Genomic DNA, 21773 nt, shown 5'->3' with positions numbered 1-21773 from the left:
TCTGAGGAGATTAGCACAGCTATAACTCATTTGTTGGGAACGACACACAGACTGGGAAGCTCTGAATCAATATTTGGGCACTCGTTAAATGCCAGGCACTGAGCGGAGCATTTTATGTGCTATAGTATCATTTATTCCTCATAACAGTAACAGTACTATCAACCTCCCCATCTTATAGTTGTACAGAGAGGTCAGGTAACTTGCCTGAGGTCACACAGCTAGTGTTTGCATCTAAGGCTGCAGAGTTCATGTTCTTCACCACAACTCCATTCTCCTATTTGACTAGATAACCCCTGGGGTTCCTTATAGTCTGGAGACCAAAGGCTTAAAACCTCTTCACTCCATTTCTTTCCTCCATCTATAAAATTTGCTTTCAGCACCTTTTGTCCAGATTAACTCCTATCAACACTAGAAGTGAGACTCACTCCCTCTGAATCTCAAGGAGGCAAGTCCTACTTCCACAAATCAAGCACTCCCTGCACCTCCAACTTCCCACACAATTCCTGCTGTATATTGCTAATAAAACTTCAATATAAGCAAGGCTATAAAAATAGCAATATTTTTGCTATCTTTTTTTTTTTGAGACGGGTCTCCATCTACTACCCAGGCTGGAGTGCAGTGGTGTGATCACGGCTCACTGCAGCCTTGACCTCCTGGGTTCAAGTAGTCTTCCCACCTCAGCTTCCTGAGTGACTGGGACTACAGTGGCTGGGACATGCTCAGCTAAATTTTTACGTTTTTGTAGAAACAAGGTCTCGCTATGCTACCCACGCTGGTCTTGAACTCCTGGACTCAAGCAATCCTATTGTCTTGGCCTCCCAGACTGCTGGGTTTATAGGCATGAGCCACTGTGCCAGGCCATTTTTACTTTTTTTTTTTTTTTTTTTTGAGACAGAGTCTCACTCTGTCGCCAGGCTGGAGTGCAGTGGCACAATCTGGGCTCACTGCAACCTCCGCTTCCCGGGTTCAAGCGATTCTCCTGCCTCAGCCTCCTGAGTAGCTGGGACTACAAGTGCGCGCCACCATGCCAGGCTAATTTTTTGTATTTTAGTGGAGACGGGTTTCACCATGTTGGCCAGGATGATCTCTCGATCTCCTGACCTCGTGATCCACCCGCCTCGGCCTCCCAAAGTGCTGGGATTACAGGCATGAGCCACCGCGCCCAGCCTCATTTTTGCTTTTGTTGTTGTTGTTGTTGTTTTGTTTTTTGTGTGCGTGTGTTTTTTGTTTTTTTTTTTTCTATTTTTTTTATCTTTTATTTATTTATTTATTTATTTATTTTTTAAAGACGGGGTTTCACCATGTTGGTCAGGCTGGTCTTGAACTCCTGACCTCAGGTGATCCGCCAGCCTTGGCCTCCAAAGTGCTTGGATTACAGGCGTGAGCCACCAAGCCCGGCCCATTTTTTGCTATTTTTAATAGATTTTATGGATCCGTCAATAGTTGATGAAGATGATAAAAGGGATTTTTGAACAAAATAAAAACAAATATATTTTGGCTAAGAAAAAAATTACCACAGCTTTGTGAACAGCTTCACCAAATAATTACGCAATTTCCTAACACTCACAAACTGACTGTCCTAAAGAAAAGAAACGTTCAGGTTTGCTACCCAGGAGTCCGAGCGGGGAGATCAATGGAGCCTGGGAGTTGAAGGTTGCAGTGAGCTGTGATCATACCACTGTACTCCAGCCTGGGTGACAGAGAGAGAAACTGGTTTTTTTTTTTTTTTTTAAGTATGTTTCTATAGTCTCATATGAAACCTGTTTCCTCATTAAGCTTGGGTTTTCGCAACTGTAAAATGGACTTAGATGCGAAACAGGGTTTAGTGAGGATTAAGCAAGATGATAATATAAGCAAATTCCATAAATTAAGGAGTACCATATGTTACCTATTGCCGTCGGTTTTGAACTTTAAATGTATTTTCAGAATCCTGGCCAAAAGACTTCACAGAAGCCCATTTCCTCATACACTCATTCAGCCCTATCTGACAAGCTGTCATTATATACATACACACACACACACACACACACACACACACACACGTACATTTATACCTGATCCTGTGCTTGGCTCTGTGGATACAAAGATGAACAAAGCGTATGTGGTCCTTACCCTTCAAAACCCTCACAGCTTAGCAGACCGACCTGTAAACCAACAGCAGCAATGTAATAGGTGTGATAATGTCGATACACGCAGTATAACCTACTTACATCAGCCAGTATTAGCGAGCACCAGGCAGAGTTCTAAGCACTTCACATAGATCGGCTCATATTTTCCGTAACTCCAAAGGTAGGTACTACCTTTTTGCAGGCGAGGAACAGAGAGGTTAAGTATTTAGGCATATGGTTAGTACATGATGGAGGTTGAATCTGAATCCTGGACTGATTCCAGATGCCACAATTAACCACTATACCATGAGCCAACAGACACTCTGGGGACGAGAAGTCCAGGATGGGGAGGCGTATTCGGGGGAAATGGCCCAGAAAACAACCACCCTTGAACTACGCTTTAATGGATAACTAGGAGTTTGAAAGTATATAGCGAAGGAGAGGCAATCTCAGGTCGGGGGGCAGAGTGTGCACATACATAAAGACTGCATGGCAGAGAACCATAACCTGCCTGGTGTGGCTAGAAAGGAACAGGGCAGGTGATAAAGAGAGGGACAGAGGTCAGAATAAAAAGAAGCTGGCAGACCCAGGATGAAGAGCTCAGTTATTACAGCAAGGGCACCACGGGGCACTGGAGACTATTAAGGGTGGATGCTGCTGATCACCCCAGTACTAACTACATAAGCTCTCTTATTGGAAGGGACCTACAAATCTCTTAAAATATGTTCTTTGTGCCAGGCATGGTGGCTCACACCTGTAATCCCAGCACTTGGGGAGGCCAAAGCAGGTGGATTGCTTGAGCCCAGGAGTTCAAGACCAGCCTGGATAACATGAAGAAACCCCATCTCTACTAAAAACACAAAAATTAGCCTGGTGTGGTGGTGGGCGCCTATAATCCCAGCTACTCAGGAGGCTGAGGCAGGAGAATCGCTTGAATCCGGGAAGCAGAGATTGCAGTGAGCCAAGGTCAAGACACTGCAGTCCAGCCTGGGTGACAAGAGCAAAACTCCGTCTCAAAAAAAAAAAAAAAAGCATCACAGACCAGGCCAGGAGCAGTGGATCATGCCTGTAATCCCAGCACTTTGGGAGGTCAAGGCAGGCGGAATGCTTTGAGCTCATGAGTTCGAGACCAGCCTGGGCAACATGGCAAAACCCCATCTCTACAAAAAACATAAAAATTAGCTGGGGGTTTGGTGGTGTGCACATGTAGTCCCAGTTACTCAGGAGGCTAAGGCTAGAGAATCACTTGAGGCCAGGAAGTGGAGGTTGCAATGAGCTGAGATAGCATCACTAAACTCCAGCCTGGGTGACAAAAAGAGACCCCATCTCAAAAAAAAAAAAAAAAAAAAAAAAAAATTACAAACCAGAACTGGGAGCTTAGACTACAATGCACTTAATAGGACTTAATGCACTTAAATAGGAAGGCTGCCTGGTGGTTACACTCACACTCCATCAGTCAAAAAATCTGGATCTGATCTTATTTCTGCCGCTAACTGACTGGGTGGGTCACCTATCTACCTATCCAAGGCCTCAGGTTATTCATCTGTAATCACGTCCTTGTCTACCCAGCACTTTGAGAGGCCGAGGCAGGCGGATCACTTGAAGCCAGGAGTTTGAGATCAGCCTGGTCAACATGGCAAAACCCCAGCTCTGCCAAAACTGCAAACAAACAAACAAAAATTAGCCGGATGTGGTGCCTGTAGTCCCAGCTACTCGGGAAGATGAGGCACGAGAATGGCTTGAACCTGGGAGGCAGAGGTTGCAGCGAGCCGAGACTGTACCACTGCATTCCAGTCTGGGTGATAGAGCAAGACTCTGTCTCACACAAAAAAAAAAAAAAAAAAAAAAAAAAAAAAAAAAAAAAAAAAAAAAAGAAAAAGAAAAAGAAAAGAATGTCCTTGTGTAAAAGAAAGTATTTATGAGCTGTTACACAGAGGCCGGAATAAACATCCTGGAACTGAACCACAACCATAGAAAACAGTAACACTACCAATTCTAACACTTCCTGAGCACTGAGCTTGTTGTATGGCTGAGGCAACTGAGTCACAGTGGTCAAGTAAGTTGACCAGTCACCTGGCTGGAGAATGCTGAACTAGAATTTGCTCACAAGCAGGTTGGCTTGAGGCCCAATTCTCAAGCTCGGTCTAAAGAACAGCAGAATGAGCAGACTCGTAACGCAGCAAACCCACTGATGCTATTACAGGCTAACTACACATCCGCCCAGGATGTTATGAAAGGGATCCCTTTTCGGGGAAGGGGAGGGCAGGCTGCAGGCAATGAGTACTAAAGTCCCAGGCAGGCAGACTCTAGACCAGGTGCTGAAGCATCATTCCCCAAATTTTCCAAGCCCTCTTACTTCTGTATATTTGCACATGCTGTGCCTTTCAAATGGAATAGCCCTTTCTTCCTTTGCCAGGCAAATTCTTCCAGCCTCTCAAGCCTTGTTTCGGTGAAGCCTTTCTCAGACTCCATGCTACTGGTAAGTGCTTCTCTTTGGTCCTCGAGATTGGAGTAGGCTTAGGATGGAGCAAAGAGCAGACAGGAGGAGGAGGAGAGCAAAGGACAAAATTGCCACGTACGTGGGAAACGGCAGAATAAAGGGGCTGCTTAAAGAGCACCGCAAGACAAGGGTAGAAGGTGTAAGAGCCTCAAGGCTGCTCTACTCTTCAGATATGGTTCTGAAGGCAATGGGAGCCACTGAAGTTTCTAAAGCAAGGCAGTACCATGGTGAGATGGGATTTTGGAAATCAGGGAGAGGCAAAGAGCTGTGGCCTTTCCTCCATAGTTCTCCTAGACCATGAATTTCTCCAAAGAAGCCAATACCGTTAACTCCCCCACAGCAAAGCACACAAAGCCAAAGTAAGCGAAAATAATCTCCAATCACCAAGGATCTTTCTTGCACTGCCTCGTCGCCATCAACAGCCATCCATCCCTTACCAAAGACCTCCTGTGTGCAGTGGTTGGGCAGGCAGGTGGCTGGCGGCCACACAACCTGGCTGCAGAGCAAGGCCCGACAGTATGCTCTAAGTGCCAAATGACCTGCGCAGAACAGGGAACGCGAGCCTCGGGCGCAGGGCTGAGAACACCATTACGGAGACACCATGTGAATCATGGTGCTGACCAGGGGACGGTGCCAAGGTGGGGAATCCTCAAGGACTGATGGCAGGGTCCATACACACGACCAAGCAGGCGTCCCATAGCTAGCACAGTGCTCGCGCGTGCGGTTGTGGGGGTGGTGGGGGGACAGGGGGAAGGTAAGTTAGGTAATGAGTACTTGGTTCCTTGGGTAGTGGAGAGCCGAGGGCAAGAAACGCCGGCAGTCCACTGTAGCTTTATGGTGCACACACAGCTCTCACTGTCTGCTGTCTTAAAAGGGCAGAGAATCACATCTGCATATTCCTACAGGCACAATTCCTGGGTTCAAAACCATTCTAAATGAGTTGATTAATACTTTTCACATAATAATATGAAGATGGACATAGGGCTTTTCTCTAAACTTCCTGTAAACCTAAAAGTGACTAAGAACCTTTTACAGTTTTCACAAAAACTCTATTTAACTATATCAAGAAATATTTTATTATTAAAAGGTTATAGACTGAATATAAAATCTGAGGTTTGAGTGTGTGTGGACTACAACTTAGTTTCCTAAATCACAGTGAGCACCAGCAACCACTCAGCACTGTGCTAAGAGGATGAATACAGATGAATCAAAAAGGCCCTTCCCTCAGAACTTACAACCCCATGAATTTCACAAAGTAGGCACCAAAGCTAATGTGGCAAATTCATAAAGTAGGAGCTATTCATATGAAATTTCACTTTAAGGCCATCTGTTATCATCCTGTGCTCAGCATGCTTTTTTCTGCCATAGATTTTCTAGAAGCGTACTCTTAGAGTATTAAATATCTAATCTCTAATCTCTGCTGTGAAATAAGAACTTAATTTTAATTCTATTTTCCCCTCTACATGGGAGTTAATTAAATACTGCTCCCTGTGAGCTAACTACAGAGTCCCTTCTCCCTGGACCACGCCTACAACGAGAAAAGGTGTGTGTACTATAAAACGATAATGTTTCAGACTTTGGTCCATGATCCAACTCCAAGAACTATTTTTTTTTTTTTTTAAAGACGGGGTTTCACCACATTGGTCAGGCTGGTCTTGAACTCCTGACCTCAGGTCATCCGTCCGCCTTGGCCTCCAAAGTGCTTGGATTACAGGCCTGAGCCACCACGCCCGGCCAGAACTTCCTTATAACACCTCCTAAGAAACTGAGTTCACAGCAACGTGAAAGCAAGACAGCTGTATGGATGCAAACGGCAGTGTAAGTTAGGAAGCCAAAGAACAAACATGGAACACTAGGAAACTCTTAGCATTCTAAGAAATCACACACACCAACGATTATCTGTTTACCACGTTAGCTCTTATAAAAGTGAAGGAAACAACTCCTCATTTTAGTTGCTACTATAAAAACATTTAATTATTTCACAGACCCTTCACCTTGCATTAAAATATAGCAATATAAGCCGGGTGTGCGTGGTGGCTCCTGCCTGTAATCCCAGCACTTCTGGGAGGCTGAGGTGGGCAGATCACAAAGTCAAGAGAGCAAGACCAGCCTGGCCAACATGGTGAAACCCTAACTCTACTAAAAATACAAAAGTTAGCCGGGCATGGTGGCACACCTGTAATCCCAGTTACTCAGGAGGCTGAGGCAGAATTGCTTGAACCTGGGAGTTGGAGGTTGCAGTGAGCCGAGATCACAACACTGCACTCCAGCCTGGTGACAGAGTGACACTCTGTCTCAAAAAAAAAAAACAAAAACAAAAACAAAAAAAATCACTGGTGTATTAGGTTTTCCGTCCCTTGAAATAGTTTTGTCTATCCCTGATAAACCATACCAATCTTCTTCCAGATTCTATGAACTTTGGACTTTCGTGGATACAATTTCTTCTGCCTGAAACACTGTTACTACCTCCTGTGCCTTGTCTGCTTTCACCATTCACCTGTGGCTGAAATGTTACTTTCTCAGGTAAGTCTTGCTTGAGCCCTAGATGAGGTTAAATACACTTGCTATTTATTCCTTATGCCCTCCCTTGGTTAACACTCACATCTTTTTTTTTTTTTTTTTTTTTGAGATGGAGTTTCACTCATGTTGCCCAGGCTGGAGTGCAATGGCGCGATCTCGGCTCACCGCAACCTCCGCCTCCTGGGTTCAGGCAATTCTCCTGCCTCAGCCTCCTGAGTATCTGGGATTACAGGCACACACCACCATGCCCAGCTAATTTTTTGTATTTTTAGTAGAGACGGGGTTTCACCATGTTGACCAGGATGGTCTCGATCTCTTGACCTCGTGATCCACCCGCCTCGGCCTCCCAAAGTGCTGGGATTACAGGCTTGAGCCACCGCGCCCAGCCAACACTCACATCTTATAATTACTGGGTTAATACCTGTCTCTTTGTCCACTGTCATCAAAGTGAGCGGCACTCAATATACGCCCAATAAACATTTGCTTAGTGAACAATAATGCCACAACCCTTTAGTGTTCTGGACCACACCTCGAGTATGTCTTGACCTTATATAAAGTGACTCCTGTTAACTCTACATCAAGTTCTACTTCTGTCAGATTCTCACAGTGTAAATTGTGTTTCTCTCCCTTTGCCTTTGCACAAATCTGCAAAGCGCCAACTTCTTGAACAAATCTGTGTGGTTCTTTCCACTACCACTTCATGTTTTCATAATACACGTAGATACGAGAGGGAAGGTGCTATGTGTTTTCTCAGAAACTTTTTTAAAAAGTAGATCTTTCACTAATATGACTTTTTTTTTTTTTTTTTTAGATTGAGTTTTGCTCTGTCACCAGGCTAGAGTGTAGTGGCGCCAATCTCAGCTCACTGCAACCTCAGCCTCCCGGGTTCAAGCAATTCCCCTGCCTAAGCCTCCCAAATAGCTGGGACTACAGATGCACCCAGCTAATTTTTTGTATTTTAGTAGAGATGGGGTTTCACCATGTTGGCCAGGATGGTCTCGATCTTCTGACCTCATGATCCGCCCCCCTCAGCCTCCCAAAGTGCTGGGATTGCAGGTGTGAGCCACCATGCCGGTCTAATTTTTATATTTTTAGTAGAGACAGGATTTCACTACATTGGTCAGGCTGGACACAAACTCCTGACCTCACAATCCTCCCACCTCGGCCTTCTAGTCCTGGTACTACAGGTGTGAGCCACCGGGCCCGGCCGACTTTTTTTTTGAGACAGAGTCTTGTTCTGTCACTAGGCTGGAATACAATGGCACAATCTCGGCTCACTGCAGCCTCTGCCTCCCAGGTTCAAGCCATTCTCCTGCCTCAGTCTTCCAAGTAGCTGGGATTACAGGCACCTGCCACCAAGTCCAGCTAATTTTTGCATTTTTAGTAGAGATGGGGTTTCACCACATTGGCCAGGCTGGTCTCGAACTCCTGACCTCAGATGATCTGCTCACCTTGGCCTCCCAAAGTGCTGGGATTATAGGTGTGAGCCACCGTGTCTGGCCATGACTATTATTTTTCAGGGCTGGGATGCTTTAAAGGTACTTTTTTTTTTTTTTTTTAAGGAAAACATAAGAAACACACAAACTACATTATCTGAATTCTGTCCATGTACAGGAAGACATTCTTAAAATATTTTAAAAGCCCCTGATTTTAAAGTGAACAGGACCTTTCAAAGGCATTACAAGCCAGGTGTGGTGGCTCCCGCCTGTAATCCCAGCACTTTGGGAGGCCAAAGTGGGCAGATCACCTGAGGTCAGGAGTTCAAGACCGGCCTGACCAATATGGTGAAAACCCATCTCTACAAAAAAAAAAAAATACAAAAATTAGCCGGGTATGGTGGCGTGCGCCTGTAGTCCCAGCTACTCTAAAGGCTGAGGCAGGAGAATCGCTTGACCTCAGGAGATGGAGATTGCAGTGAGTGGAGATCGCACCACTGCACTCCAGCCTAGGCAAGAGAGAGACTCTGTCTCAAAAAAAAAAAAAAAAAAAAAAAGGCATTGCAAGTTCCTGCTGATTTACTGCTCTATGTCCTCACCCTTCATGGCCACTGAAGGTTCTACATGTCTAACTCATTTTCACAAATGCAGCACTTTTGTCATATTGTAGAGTTAAAAGAAATAGGATCCCAGGAAGGAGGTAGTGAAATATTATAAACAAGAAATAGGGCAAGGGTGGGGGAAGAGAGAGCATCAGGAAGAAGAGCTAATGGATGCTGGGCTTAATACCTGGCTGATGGGGTGGCCTGTGCAGTAAACGACCATGGCACACGTTTCCCTATGTAACATATATGCAAATCCAAATCCTGCATATGTACGCCTGAATTTAAGATACAAGTTGAAAGAAAGAAAGAAAGAAAGAAAAAAAAAGCAAGCACTCTAGGTGACAGTCTCAGTTTCACTGATTCACTGGGTAACCATGGATCAGTCTTCTTGACTCTAAGTGCCCAGTAGAGGTAATTCCCAAGACGCCTTCCAAAGAAAATATTTTGCTACCAAATCAATTTGCTTTTTTTTTTTTTTTAAAGGTGGGGTTTCACCATGATGGCCAGGCTGGTCTTGAACTCCTGATCTCAGATGATCCACGCACCTCGGCCTCCCAAAGTGCTACGATTACAGGCGTGAGCCACAGCGCCCGGCCCAATTTGCTTTCTTAATGATTTAGCAGACATGATCTTGGTGAATATATGAAAACTATATAATTACAAGTATTCACAGGAAACCTGGTATTTGCCTATCAGTTTCAGAGCCCATGAAAGTTTAAATGAGTCTAATATATGGTTCTTTAAAGATCTACAAACCAATGTGTATTTTGGAAAAGCTAGTTATTGCGTGAGGAGGATAGGCTCTAGAAGGTGAGCCTTTCCAGTATGTGCTGTCTTTCACATTTTATTCGGTGCCCACAATGAATTCGGAAGCTGCTGTGCAAAAACCCGGACAGGCCAATATAGCAAGATGGTTTTCACCGCCACTCCTCCTATCCTTACATCTCTTTTCAAACTGTTCTAGAACCCGATAAAAGATCTCCAGAGAGCAGCGCCAGTCAGCTGCACAAATGCCTGTATGTTACAACAGAGACAGACATATCTGGGTTTGTCCAGCTCTTCCGAGCAAGAACGGCCTAATCCGGGCTTTCCACACTTCTAACAGGCTCGAGACCAACCAAACGCCCGCTGAGACGCTGGAAGCACCTCGTGAGGGTCCCCGCCTGGCCTCTCCAAAGCAAACGCCCACCTCTTCCTTCAGTCCCCTGGGGGCGATCGCCCTGCCCCGCCCCCGCCGGCGCCGGCCCGCCCTGACCTCCTCGAACTGCTCGCCAGAGCCGCCGGCTCCGCGAGCCTCCAGCAGCTCCCGGAACTGCTCCAGAGTGACAGACTCTTCGCCGCGCCCCAGCCGCTCTTCCAGCCAGCGAAACAACGCGCCGCGGTGCCTCGACACCAGCGACTCGCAGGGGGGTGTGGGCAGCAACGCAGCGGCCGCCTCCCGCAGCCGGGCCGGCTCCAGCAGCGCCGCGGCGGGTGGTAGCGCCGGAGCCGCGAGGCCCGGGCCGGGGGTCGTGCCCGAGACCGTGGCCCAGTCCTGGTGGGGGCCCCAGCCCTCGCCCCCGGCGGCTGCCGCTTCGTCTTCACTGCTGTGACTCGGAGCGTTCCCCATGGGGTCTCCGTCTTGGGCGCCCGGCTCTGCAGCCGCTGCCGCCTCCCCGCCTCGACCTGTCAACCTCCGACAGCAGCCGGCGGGCGGGGACTGGCAGGAGACCGCGGCTGCGGCTGCGGTTGCGGCTTCCGGCTTCCTGGCCGTCAAGCGAGGACCGCTGTCGCAAAGATGCCGTCATGTAGGTAGGCGGTCTCTAGCAGCTCACGACAGCTAGGCGGCCGCGAAGAGAGCAACCTGGATTTCCCAGAGGACTAGTCCGTCTCAACGTTACGTCATTCCGCAGCCTCCGCTGCCGCCATCTTTGTTTCGGCAGACAGCCTGCAAGCCAAGAAGTACGAGAAGGGCAGGGCGCCGTGGCTCACGCCTGTAATCCCAGCCCTTTGGGAGGCGGGTGGGTCACCAAAGGTCTGGAGTTCCAGACCAGCCTGACCAACGTGGTGAAACCCAGTCTCTACTAAATACAAAAAACTAGGCGGGCGTGGTGGCGGGTGCCTGCAATCCCGGGAGAATGTCTTGAACCCAGGAGGCGGAGGTGACAGGGAGCCGAGATTGGGCCACTGTACTCCAGCCTGGGCGACAAAACCGAAAATTCTGTTTTTAAAAAAAAAAAAAAAAAAAAAAAGGAAGTACGAGGAAAAAGTCGGAGTCAGACTGAGCTTTTCGCCAGAGACAGGAATACAGAGAGCGAGAGAGAGGGAGCGCGCCGATGACGTCACTGTCGGCGTCTCCGCCATCTTAGTTTTGGACCGAGGGGCGGCAACTTCGGAAGTGCGCTGCGGGTGCGGTCGTGGAGATGCTGAGGCTTGGAGGCCGCGGGGTTTTGCTGGCCCTGGCCGTAGCCGCAGCAGCGGTGATGGCAGCACGGCTTACGGGCTGGTGGGGTCCCCGCGCTGGTGTTCGCCTTTTCATACCGGAGGAGCTGTCTCGCTACCGCGGCGGCTCTGGGGACCCGGGCCTCTACTTGGCGTTGCTCGGCCGTGTCTACGATGTGTCCTCCGGCCGGAGGCACTACGAGCCTGGGTCCCACTACAGCGGCTTCGCAGGTATCAGCGACGTTACTCAGGCCTTGGCCTCCGCCGGCGCGAGCCGGTAGCCACCTGCGCGTCGTTGGTTCATTAATTCTTCATGTATTTTGCCCCCCACGCCGCATCCAGCGAACCCGCGCGCGGCCAGGACTGAGCTGCACCATCCTTCTGGTCTCTGTGGCTCGGTCGGGACTATGGCCAGCTCTGTCATTCACCACCGCCTTGCGTAACTGGTGGAGAAACGTGTCTTCTGTCTCTTGTTACCCATTACCCACCGTCGGAAGCCCGAGGATACGGGCTTTGTCCCAGACTTCTGTGGGTGCTCTCAGGGCACAGATAAATGAGATTCCGCCCCTACCCTCACCGTTTCCTTACTGATTCCACCCATCTCTTCCTTATGCCCGCATCCAAAGTAATCTTTCTTACCCCACCCCCTTAGCATAGTGTTTTCACGGTTCATCCATGGTTTGTCAGCATGTATCAGTACTTTATTCCTTTGTGGCCCGTCATGCAGTACATTTGGTCTGAGTCATTCTTGCTTCTAGTACAGATGCACATGTTTGTCTTTCTTAGAAAAGATTGAGGTTAAGGCGCTGGTCTTGCTGGGTGCAGTGGCTCATACCTGTAATCCCAGCACTTTGGAAGGCTGAGCTAGGCGGATCGCCTGAGTTCAGGAACAGCCTGGCCACCACTTTGGGAGGCTGAGGCAGGGGGATCACGAGGTCAGGAGTTCAAGACCAGCTAGGCCAAAACGGTGAAACCCCGTTTTTACTAAAAATAGGAAAATTAGCCGGACATGGTGGCAGCGCCGGTAATCCCAGCTACTCGGAGGCTGAGGCAGAGAATTGCTTGAACTCGGGAGGCAGAAATTGCAGTGAGCCAACATTGTGACACTGCACTCCAGCCTGGGGTGACAGAGTGAGGGTCCATCTCAGAAAAATTAGCTGGGTGTGGTGACAGGTGCTTGTAATCCCAGCTACTGGGGAGGCTGAGGCAGGAGAATTGCTTGAACCCAGGAGGCCAGGGTTGCAAAGTCAGCCAAGATTGTGCCACTGCACTCCAGCCTGGGTGACAGAGTGAGACACTGTCTCAAAAAAAAAAAAAAACATTCTTGAGTTTGTATGGTGTCAGCCATTTACGACTGGATCTGATGGAAAGTTCTCTCCTACAGGCCGAGATGCATCCAGAGCATTTGTGACTGGGGACTACTCTGAAGCAGGCCTTGTGGATGATATATCTGACTTGTCATTCTCTGAGATGCTGACACTTCAAAGTTGGCTTTCGTTCTATGAGAAGAATTATGTATGTGTTGGTAAGTAGTCCACAGTTCATACGTGTCATGTGATTGTCTTGGAATGTTTTTAGGGGCCTGAGATTTTTTAGGGATTGGGCTCAGGGTTAAAATCTGGAAAACAGCCATGGATTTTTTTTACTTTAAATTCGAGTTGTTAGCAAAGGGCTGAGCCGTCCAGAAGGAGATGCATGGGCACCTGTTTCCTCCACTCCTGGCCGTGGGAGAGGGTTGCTGAGCTGTGTGCTTTGGCCTGGCTGCAGTGCAGCCAGTGGCTGCTTGCACCATCCTTCAGCAACGAGCTCCAGAAGGGCAGCTTCCCTGTCTCACTGTGCTCCATGCAGCTGGCTTCAGCATGCAGCCGGGAAGGCGTGTCGCCTAAGTGTATGTTTCGACAAGTCACCTTTTATTTGGTCCTCTGGGAGGAGAGCAGCTTCCGGAGTAAGCTGTTTCCCAGGTGGGAGGTATGCTCATCAGACCTCTGTGGAGGGTACTGCACTTGCTTGCTACTTACTGCAGGTACATGAGGGACTCACTTCTCCAGTGGGAAGACACTGAACTGTGCCCTAAACCAGAGTGTTAAAGACACTGGCACTAGGTCCAGCGCAGTGGCTCACATCTGAATCCCAGGACTTGGGGAAGCCGAGGTGGGTGGATCACTTGAGATCAGGAGTTCGAGACCAGCCTGGCCAACGTGGTGACACCCCATCTCTACTAAAAATACAAAAATTAACTGGGTATGGTAGTGTGCACCTGTAATCCCAGCTACTTAGGAGGCTGAGGCAGGAGAATCACTTGAACCCAGGAGGCAGGCAGAGGTTGCAGTGAGCCGAGATGGCACCATTGCACTCCAGCCTGGGCAACAGAGCAAGACTCCGTCTCAAAAAAAAAAGAAAAGGAAACCAACGAAAGACACTAAACACTAGATTTCTTCACGAGCACCCGCAGCTGGGATGTTTGTCCCCCTTTCTCCCATCTGTCTGCAGCGCTTACCTCTCACTGGAGTCCTACTTGGACATGACTGACTTCCTGAGGAAAAACTATCGTCACTTCATCAAACTACGTCTAGCTTGGAAGAATTCTCTCCTTAACGCCTCTGAATTTCTGCTTCTGTCATTACTGCTTGAACTGCCTTTTCTGAGGACCTTGGCATTTTTATTAACACCTCTGCTCCCTCCACATCCAGTTAGTTGAGGCTGCTTCGTCACATCCAAAGCTTGTGTCCATCCGTTGTGGGCCTCTGCCTTTCTTCATTTTCTCTCATTCTGCTCAAGGGCATTCTTGAGACCACAACCCTGCCTGCCATCGAAGGCACTAGCCTCTGCTCACCTGCGCTTCAGAGGGCTCGGTTCTTCGCTTTCCCAATGAACTTGCCAAGCCAAGGTTGAAACATTATTGGGTTAATAAAAGAAAACCCAATAGAGAGAATAAGAGCTGGTTGCAGTGGCTCCCGCCTGTAATCCTAACACTTTGGGAGGCCAAGGCAGGTGGATCACTTGAGATCAGGAGTTCAAGACCAGCCTGGCCAACGTGGTGAAACCCTGTCTCTACTAAAAATACAAAAATTAGCTGGGCGTGATGGTGGGCACCTGTAATCCCAGCTACCACGGAGGCTGGGATAGGAGAATTGCTTGAACCTGGGAGGCGATGTTGCGGTGAGCCGAGATCATGTCACTGCACTCCAGCCTGGGCAGCTGAGCAAAACTCTGTCTCAAAAAAAAAAAAAAAAGAATGGAGTCCAGGCCAGGCGTGTTGGCTCACGCCTGTAATCCCAGCACTTTAGGAGGCAGAGGTGGTTGGATCACTTGAGGTCAGGAATTTAAGACCAGCATGGCCAACATGGCAAAACCATATTTCTACTAAAAATTAAAAAAAAATTAGCTGAGTGTGGCGGCACACCTGTAGTCCCAGCTACTTGGGAGGCTGAAGCACAGGAATCACTTGAACCTGGAAGGCAGAGGTAGCAACCAGCTGAGATTACATCACTGCACTCCAGCCTGAGTGACGGACTGAGACCTTGTCTCAAAAAGGATAGAGTCTCGTAAATGGGCAAAGAATGCCAGGCCAAATACTTGATCTAAGATTTGGGAGCACACTTGAAGGTTCCTGGTGTGTTTGGTGTGGCAGGTGAACTGGCCTTGTTGCGATGATGTGTCGTGTGTGAGGTTGAGGTGGGGCATGTGGTGGGAAATGCCTCAGGGTTTTCGTTGATGTTGGGATCTTATTGAATACCTGCTGTTCAGAAGTTACGGTTTCCATCCTCGGAGCAGACCAGGGATGAGTTGAGTATAGTTCCCGCCCCCGTTAGCTGATTCTTTAGGGTAGGAGCCATGTTAGGCTCTTTGAGGTCACCAGAAGCCCTCAGGGGATGAAGCTTTATTGTAAAGGCACATACTGAAGTGAGGACAGCCAGGAAGCCATCTTGGCAGCCACCTGGCCAGGCCTCAAGGGAAAGCAAGATGGCCTTGGTTCTGCTGTGGACACAGGATTGGCTCGGAGACACAGCCAGCGGTGATTGCCGTTCTCATGACACAGCTTCTAGAACTCCTTTGTTCCTCTGCTACTGCTGTCCTGGCCTTGGGTCTCATGTGGAAAACTCACCAAGACAGGCTTGTCACCATGTAACACAGACATCCTAACCCCCGCAGTGGGAAGTTCTGTGCCAGGCCAACTCATAGACTGGAGGCCTGTGACTCGGGCCCTGTTCCCTTCCTTTATTCATCTAACAAGTATTTAAAATGAATGTTCTGTGCTAAGCTGTTTTGTTTATATATAAATATAAATAAAAGTGCAGTGGTGCGATCTCAGCTCACTGCAGACCTCAGCCTCCCAGGTTCAGGTGATCCTGCCTCAGTCTCCCAAGTGGCTGGGACTACAGGCGTGCGCCACCACTCCCGGCTCATTTTTTCTGTTTTTTTTTAGTAGAGGGTTTCACTACGTTGGCCAGGATGGTCTTGATCTCTCGACCTCGTGATCCACCTGTCTCGGCCTCTCAAAGTGCTGGGATTACAAGCGTGAGCCACCACGCCTGACCTATATTTATATATTTTTTGAGATGGAATCTTGCTCAGTCACCCAGCCTGGAGTGCAGTGGCGCGATCTCGGCTCACTGTAACCTCCACCTCCTGGATTCAAGCAATTTTCCTGCCTCAGCCTCCTGAGTAGCTGGGGTTATAGGCATGCACCACCACGCCCAGCTAATGTTTGTATTTTTAGTAGAGACGGGTTTCACCCTGTTGGCCAGGTCTCGAACTGACCTTAAGTGATTCACCCGCCTCAGCTTCCCAAAGTGCTGGGGTTACAGTTGTAAGCTCACTGCACCTGGCGCTAAGCTGTTTTCAGTACTGGGCCTCACTAGTAGAGAGAGGCGTATCATAAACAGGTAAACAGATTGAACAGCTCCAGGTAGGACCATGCATGAAACTGTGATGTGGTGCATGTCTGGGAGTTCAGCACCACTAGAGCAGTTGCTCAGGAGTGGCTTCTGGAGAGGACGACCATGAAGCTGAGACTGGGCAGGTGAGCAGGAGGCAGCATATGGGGCTGGACAAGAGAGTTCCAGCTCAGGGAAGAGCAGCGCCGAAGGTGGGGAGGGGGGAAAGCATGGCCAAGAAATAGACAGGAAGCCCATGAGCTGGAGCCCACTGTGAACGAGGGAGGAAGCGGCTTGATAAGAGGCTGAAGAAGTAAGTAAGTAAAATGGGTACAGGACCTTAGAGGCCTTGGTAAGAAACTTGGATTTTGTCTGTATGCTTTAAGAAGCCATGGGAGGGTTTTGATCAGACGTAGGAGCGACGTGGCATGATCCACTACTACTCTCTTGTCTGTGGGACATGCTTGATTCGTGTCTTTTTGGGGTTTTATTGATCTCACTCTTGTTGCCCAGGCTGGAGTGCAGTGGCACAATCTCAGCTCACTGCAACCTCCACTTCCCGAGTACAAGTGATTTTCCTGCCTCAGCCTCCTGAGTAACTGGGATTACAGACATGGGTCGCCACGCCTGGCTAATTTTTGTATTTTTAGTAGAGATGAGGTTTCTCCATGTTGGCCAGGCTGGTCTCGAACTCTTGACCTTGTGATCTGCCCACCTTGGCCTCCCCAAAGTGCTGGGATTATAGGCATGAGCCACTGCACCCAGCTGTGATTCATGTTTTTAAACGATTCGCCAGTTGTTTGATGGGCAGAGAGCTCTAGGAGGGCATGAGCTGAGGCAGAGAGAGCAGCTGGGAGGCCACTGCCACCGTCCGTGGTTTGGAGGACGGTGGTGGCGGTGGAAATGGAAAGGAGTGAACAGAATCAGATCTGTTCAGAGGAAGGACCGACAGGATTCTCTGATGGGTCGGACGGCAGGGAAGGGAGCGTGCGTGTGGATGCCGAGGAGGAGGAGTCAGCGCCAAGGCTCCTAACCCCGGTAGCAGGCTAGAGGCGAAATGGATTTGGGAAGGTCAGGGAGGGCGTTGGACTTGAGAGCATGTGCTGAATCTCAGGTATGCTGAACATATTTGCCACTAGAATCGAAGTTGCAGCTAGTCCTTAGGGGCTGCCGCCGCCTCGGTGGCACCTCCCTGAAGTGCTTCCTTTCTCCTACCCTTGTCTGTGGCAGGTGATGCCTCTGAAGGCCGTCTGCGCCTCAGGACTGGGGCACATTAGAGCCCTGCACTGAAAGAACTCATGTATTTTTCGTTCTGGTCTCTAGGCTGGTGGACCACCTGCTGGCTGCCGCCGTAGCTTAGACTTTTACCAATGCTGATGGGTATTTTGCAGCCGGGCACAGTGTGGCTTACACCTGTAGCCCCATCTGCTGCAGAAGCTGAGGTGGGAGGATTGCTTGAGCCCAGAAGTTCAAGGCTGTAATGAGCCATGACCATGCCTGTGAATAGCCACCGCAGCAGTATACAGCCTGGGCAGTATAGCGAGACCCATCTATAAGAAAACATTCTGATGGGCATTTTAAAGGAAAGCCAGTTTTTACTCAGTCACATCCCCGAGGGGAGAGCATGGGCTTGGAGCCAGATTCATTTACTAGCTTTGTATACCACCCCAGGGTTTTTAACCTCCAGTCTCTCTCCTGCACATAAGGAATATCATAGCAGTGATTTCTCTCTCAGGTTTATTGGGAGGATTATTGTTTGGTAAAGTGCCAGTGTACTGCCAGAGACTGAGTTAATAAACGACCTGTAGAAAGCAGAATCATTTGTTGCTGGGGGAATGGAGCTGCAGAAATGTCAGCCTGCCTGGGCGTGGCGCTCCTGCCTGTAATCCAGCACTTCGAGAGGCTGAGGTGGGAGGATCACATGAGCCCAGGAGCTAGAGACCAGCCTGGTCAACAGAGTGAGACCCTGTCTCTATTATAATAAACATTTAAATGTTAGCCAATACGCTCTTCATTCATCAAACATTCATTGAATACTCACCGTGCGCTCCAGGCTCGTTGGAGCATCGGTAAATGAACCACACGTGGTTCCACCCTCAGGGAACTGTTGTCCGGAAGTGAGAAAGATCAGGTGATTTCTGTACTAAAGGACTGCACAGCTAGAACAGGGCTGCTGTTGTGCGCAGCCTCGTAGGATGTTGAGAGGCGGGTATGCCAGGCACCAGAAGTTCCTGCAGGCCTGAAGCTGGAAACCCTGGGAACGTGTGCTTTCCCAACCTGCCTCAGCCGCTGAGTGTGTGTTCACGCCCCCCTCTCACTGTTACTCTGACGTCTGCCTTGCTGTCTTCACAGGAAGGGTGGTAGGACGGTTCTACGGAGAGGATGGGCTGCCTACCCCGGCACTGACCCAGGCGGAAGCTGTGATCACCAAAGGCTTGGAGGCAAACCAGCAAGAGCTGGAAGAGAAGCAGACGTTCCCGCCGTGCAATGCGGAGTGGAGCTCAGCTAGGGGCAGCCGGCTCTGGTGTTCCCAGAAGAGGTAAGCATGCTCCCTTCTGTTCTTTCTGCCTGTCACAAACCCACCTTCCAGGTCATCCTGTCTACATTACTCAGTGAATTCAGGGACTGGATGGTTAACCCCTAGAACTTTTTCAAAATTCTGATAATCATTCCCAACCTCACCTGCATATTAGATCTGGGGAACGGCAGAAATGACGGCTGGTCAGACCTCACTCCAGCCAACAGAGTGAGAATATTAGGGTCGAGACTTGGACTTGAGCCCTGGGCATTTTTATTTTTTCCAAATTCTCCAGAGATCCTGCTGACACCACCTCCGCCCAGGAATGAGGAGGCACAAGCCCAATTTCTTGCTTTCTCTGGCCCGTTCAGCCGTCCCCGGGTTTGGTTTCCTATTTGACAGCACAAATCCTGGCTGTCTACAGGAGAGACAGGCGAGGAGGTGGGGACAGCACGTGCAGGGATGGCTTCTGCTGCTGTCTTCAAAACAAGGTGAGCCGGCGTGGTGGCACACCTGTGGTCCTGGCTACTTGGGAGACCGAGGCAGGCAGGTCGCTTGAGTTCAGGAGTTGGAGTCCAGCCTGGGCAACATAACAAAAAAAGTCACAACAGCAGCAACAATAACACTGCAGATTTGGACTTCTCAGCCTTAAGTGAGGGGAGCAATGGCAAAGGTAGCAGGGAGGAAAGCCCCTTCTTTCCTGGCTACTAGCTTTGAAGAGACAGCTTCTCCAATGTCATCATCTCAAGAAAGGGGAGAGACTGTGAGATCCTGGCCTGCTCACCTCATGGAGAGAAGCTGAGATACGGGGGGGCCTTCCTGTGACCCAGGCCTGAGTGCAGGTGGCCCAGAGAGCACTGGTCCTCCAGAGGAGGCTCCAGGAGGCCTGTGTGCATTCAGATGCTCGACTGCACCTCTGGGGCCTGCCTCCTTTTCCCTCCCCGCTGTCTGCTGAAGCCCTTCTCGCTTTCGTGACCGAGGAGTTCAGGCTCTGCCTTCCCGCAGAACCCTCCAGAGCCGCCCCGGGGAATGGAGGGCCCATCCCTGTGCCTCAGCTCAGCTTGTTGCTTTCTGTTCACTCGCGTGTGTCCCCCATTAGACTGGGAGGAACAAGTGCCAAAGGCAGGGGCCAGGCGTGGAGTCAGGCCACCGAGGATGGCATGGAGGCTGGGTGGAAGGGGAGGCATTTGGTGACAGCCTTATTCTTGGTAAGCTAGAAGTTGGGTGTTTCTCACGGGCTGGCGGTTTCTCTGACAGCAGTCGGTCTGCTCGCAGGCACTGGAACCTGTATGAGGCATCAGTTCCAAGAACCTCATTTTCCTTTTTCAAGGCCTGTGAGTCCTTGAGAGACTGAACCCAGAACCCTGAGATGAGCTAGGTCCCTCTGCCCGAGGTAGGAGGTTGCTCAGGTGATGTTGGGCCAGAGCTGAGTCCTCCATGTCTGAAGCCTGGCGCCATCAAGGAGTGGACCTGTCGGGCACAGGCCTGCTTGCAACTACACCATGTGCCAAGGGCTTCCCAGAGAAGGCCGACTCAGGTGACCAGGGCACAGCGGCCAGTTGCCCACCCCCACCCAAGTGCCCCAGAGAGGAATGTGAAGACACTGGCCAGTGCTGGGTTGTAGAGGGGAAGGAGGAAGCCACACCCAGACCCTGCTTCTGAGAAGCTCGCTGGCCAGCAGGGAACTTTTCCCAGCTGCTAGCAGCAGTGCAGGCATGTGGCGCAGCCTCCTAGGATGGGCAGGGCAGGGCTAGGGTGCAGCGAACGGAGCCGTGGGCTCTGCCCATGGCCTGGGCAGGCTGGAGGAACTCAGGAGAGAGCATGAAGGCTCGGGCTGAACGCCGTGGCCTGCTGCCTTGGGAGACACTCCTGTGGGCTTCTGCTTTTCACATGGCCTGGCTCACAGCTTCCTGCTCTCCCCTGCCCAGAGACTCATGAGTTCTCACATTTAAGAAGTCCTCTTTCCATCTGTCCATAGCGGAGGTGTGAGCAGAGACTGGACTGGTGTCCCCAGGAAGCTGTATAAGCCAGGTGCTAAGGAGCCCCGCTGCGTGTGTGTGAGAACCACGGGCCCCCCTAGTGACCAGATGCCGGACAGCCCGACACACAGAAATCGTGGGGACTTGGACCACCCACACTTGGCGGAATACACGGGCTGCCCACCTCTCGCCGTCACGTGCTCCTTCCCACTCTAAGCGGAGACTTTCATGTGGCTGACACACAGAGCTCTGCTGAGAACTTGAGCATGCCCTTGACATGTGTGTGGCCTGGGATGGCCCCTGGCGTGAAACAGGAGGGTCTGGAAGGACTCTGGTTGTATTCTGCAAATGTGACTCTTGCCCCTCTCCTTGGCTTAGTGCCATGGGGCCCGAGGGACAGCCCAGCCACCTGCCTAGTACTGGTCAGCGGCTCACCACTACTCCCCTCAACCCACTAGTCATCTTCCTCAGAGCCTGCAGATGTCAGTGGGCACGGCTGTTATCAGCTGAATTTGAACTTGAATTTATTCCCAAAAGCCTGCTGAGCTGATCATAGCTGGGCCAATACAGTAAGAGGCAATCATCACTTAGGATGGCTGATTCTGGAACCGGGAAAGCTTTTACTTACATGGATACAGCAAATCCAGCAACAATTTAAAGCAGAGGCATTTTCTCTCCTTTAAGGACTTAAAATCAGGTGTGGTGTGTTTTCAAAGGAGAGGTCTGCATTTTGAGCAAAAGGTGGTTTCCCAGCTCTGACAAGGTAACTGGTTAGCATGACATTACTTTGGGCAAGGCTGCAGACTTCA

At 49.9% G+C, this 21773-nt stretch overlaps 2 protein-coding genes across 2 annotated transcripts in view; one reads left to right on the top strand and one right to left on the bottom strand.

Annotated features, from left to right (window-relative positions):
- The window catches only part of LOC116546105 (zinc finger ZZ-type and EF-hand domain-containing protein 1-like), a 27477-nt gene extending 15965 nt beyond the window's left edge, over positions 1 to 11512 (bottom strand). Inside the window, exons 1-3 of the mRNA XM_032272451.1 lie at positions 11495 to 11512; positions 11050 to 11096; positions 10425 to 10935 (exon numbers count right to left, since the gene is read on the bottom strand). Of these exons, the coding sequence (XP_032128342.1) occupies positions 10425 to 10935; positions 11050 to 11096; positions 11495 to 11512 (576 nt within the window). The remainder of the gene's footprint in view (positions 1 to 10424; positions 10936 to 11049; positions 11097 to 11494) is intronic.
- Positions 11344 to 21773, top strand: LOC116546104 (neuferricin). Its single transcript, XM_032272450.1, has 4 exons — positions 11344 to 11821; positions 12975 to 13115; positions 18820 to 19006; positions 20964 to 21773. Exons 1-4 carry the CDS (start codon positions 11572 to 11574, stop codon positions 21178 to 21180), a joined length of 795 nt encoding a protein of 264 aa, XP_032128341.1. The 5' UTR covers positions 11344 to 11571; the 3' UTR covers positions 21181 to 21773.

The sequence above is a fragment of the Sapajus apella genome, unplaced genomic scaffold, assembly GCF_009761245.1.
Source record: "Sapajus apella isolate SASKATOON/1434 unplaced genomic scaffold, GSC_monkey_1.0 scaffold595, whole genome shotgun sequence".
In the NCBI taxonomy this organism is placed as follows: Eukaryota; Metazoa; Chordata; class Mammalia; order Primates; family Cebidae; genus Sapajus; species Sapajus apella.
Note: the sequence above shows the minus strand (reverse complement) of the source record. Positions and strands in the feature narration are given on the sequence as shown.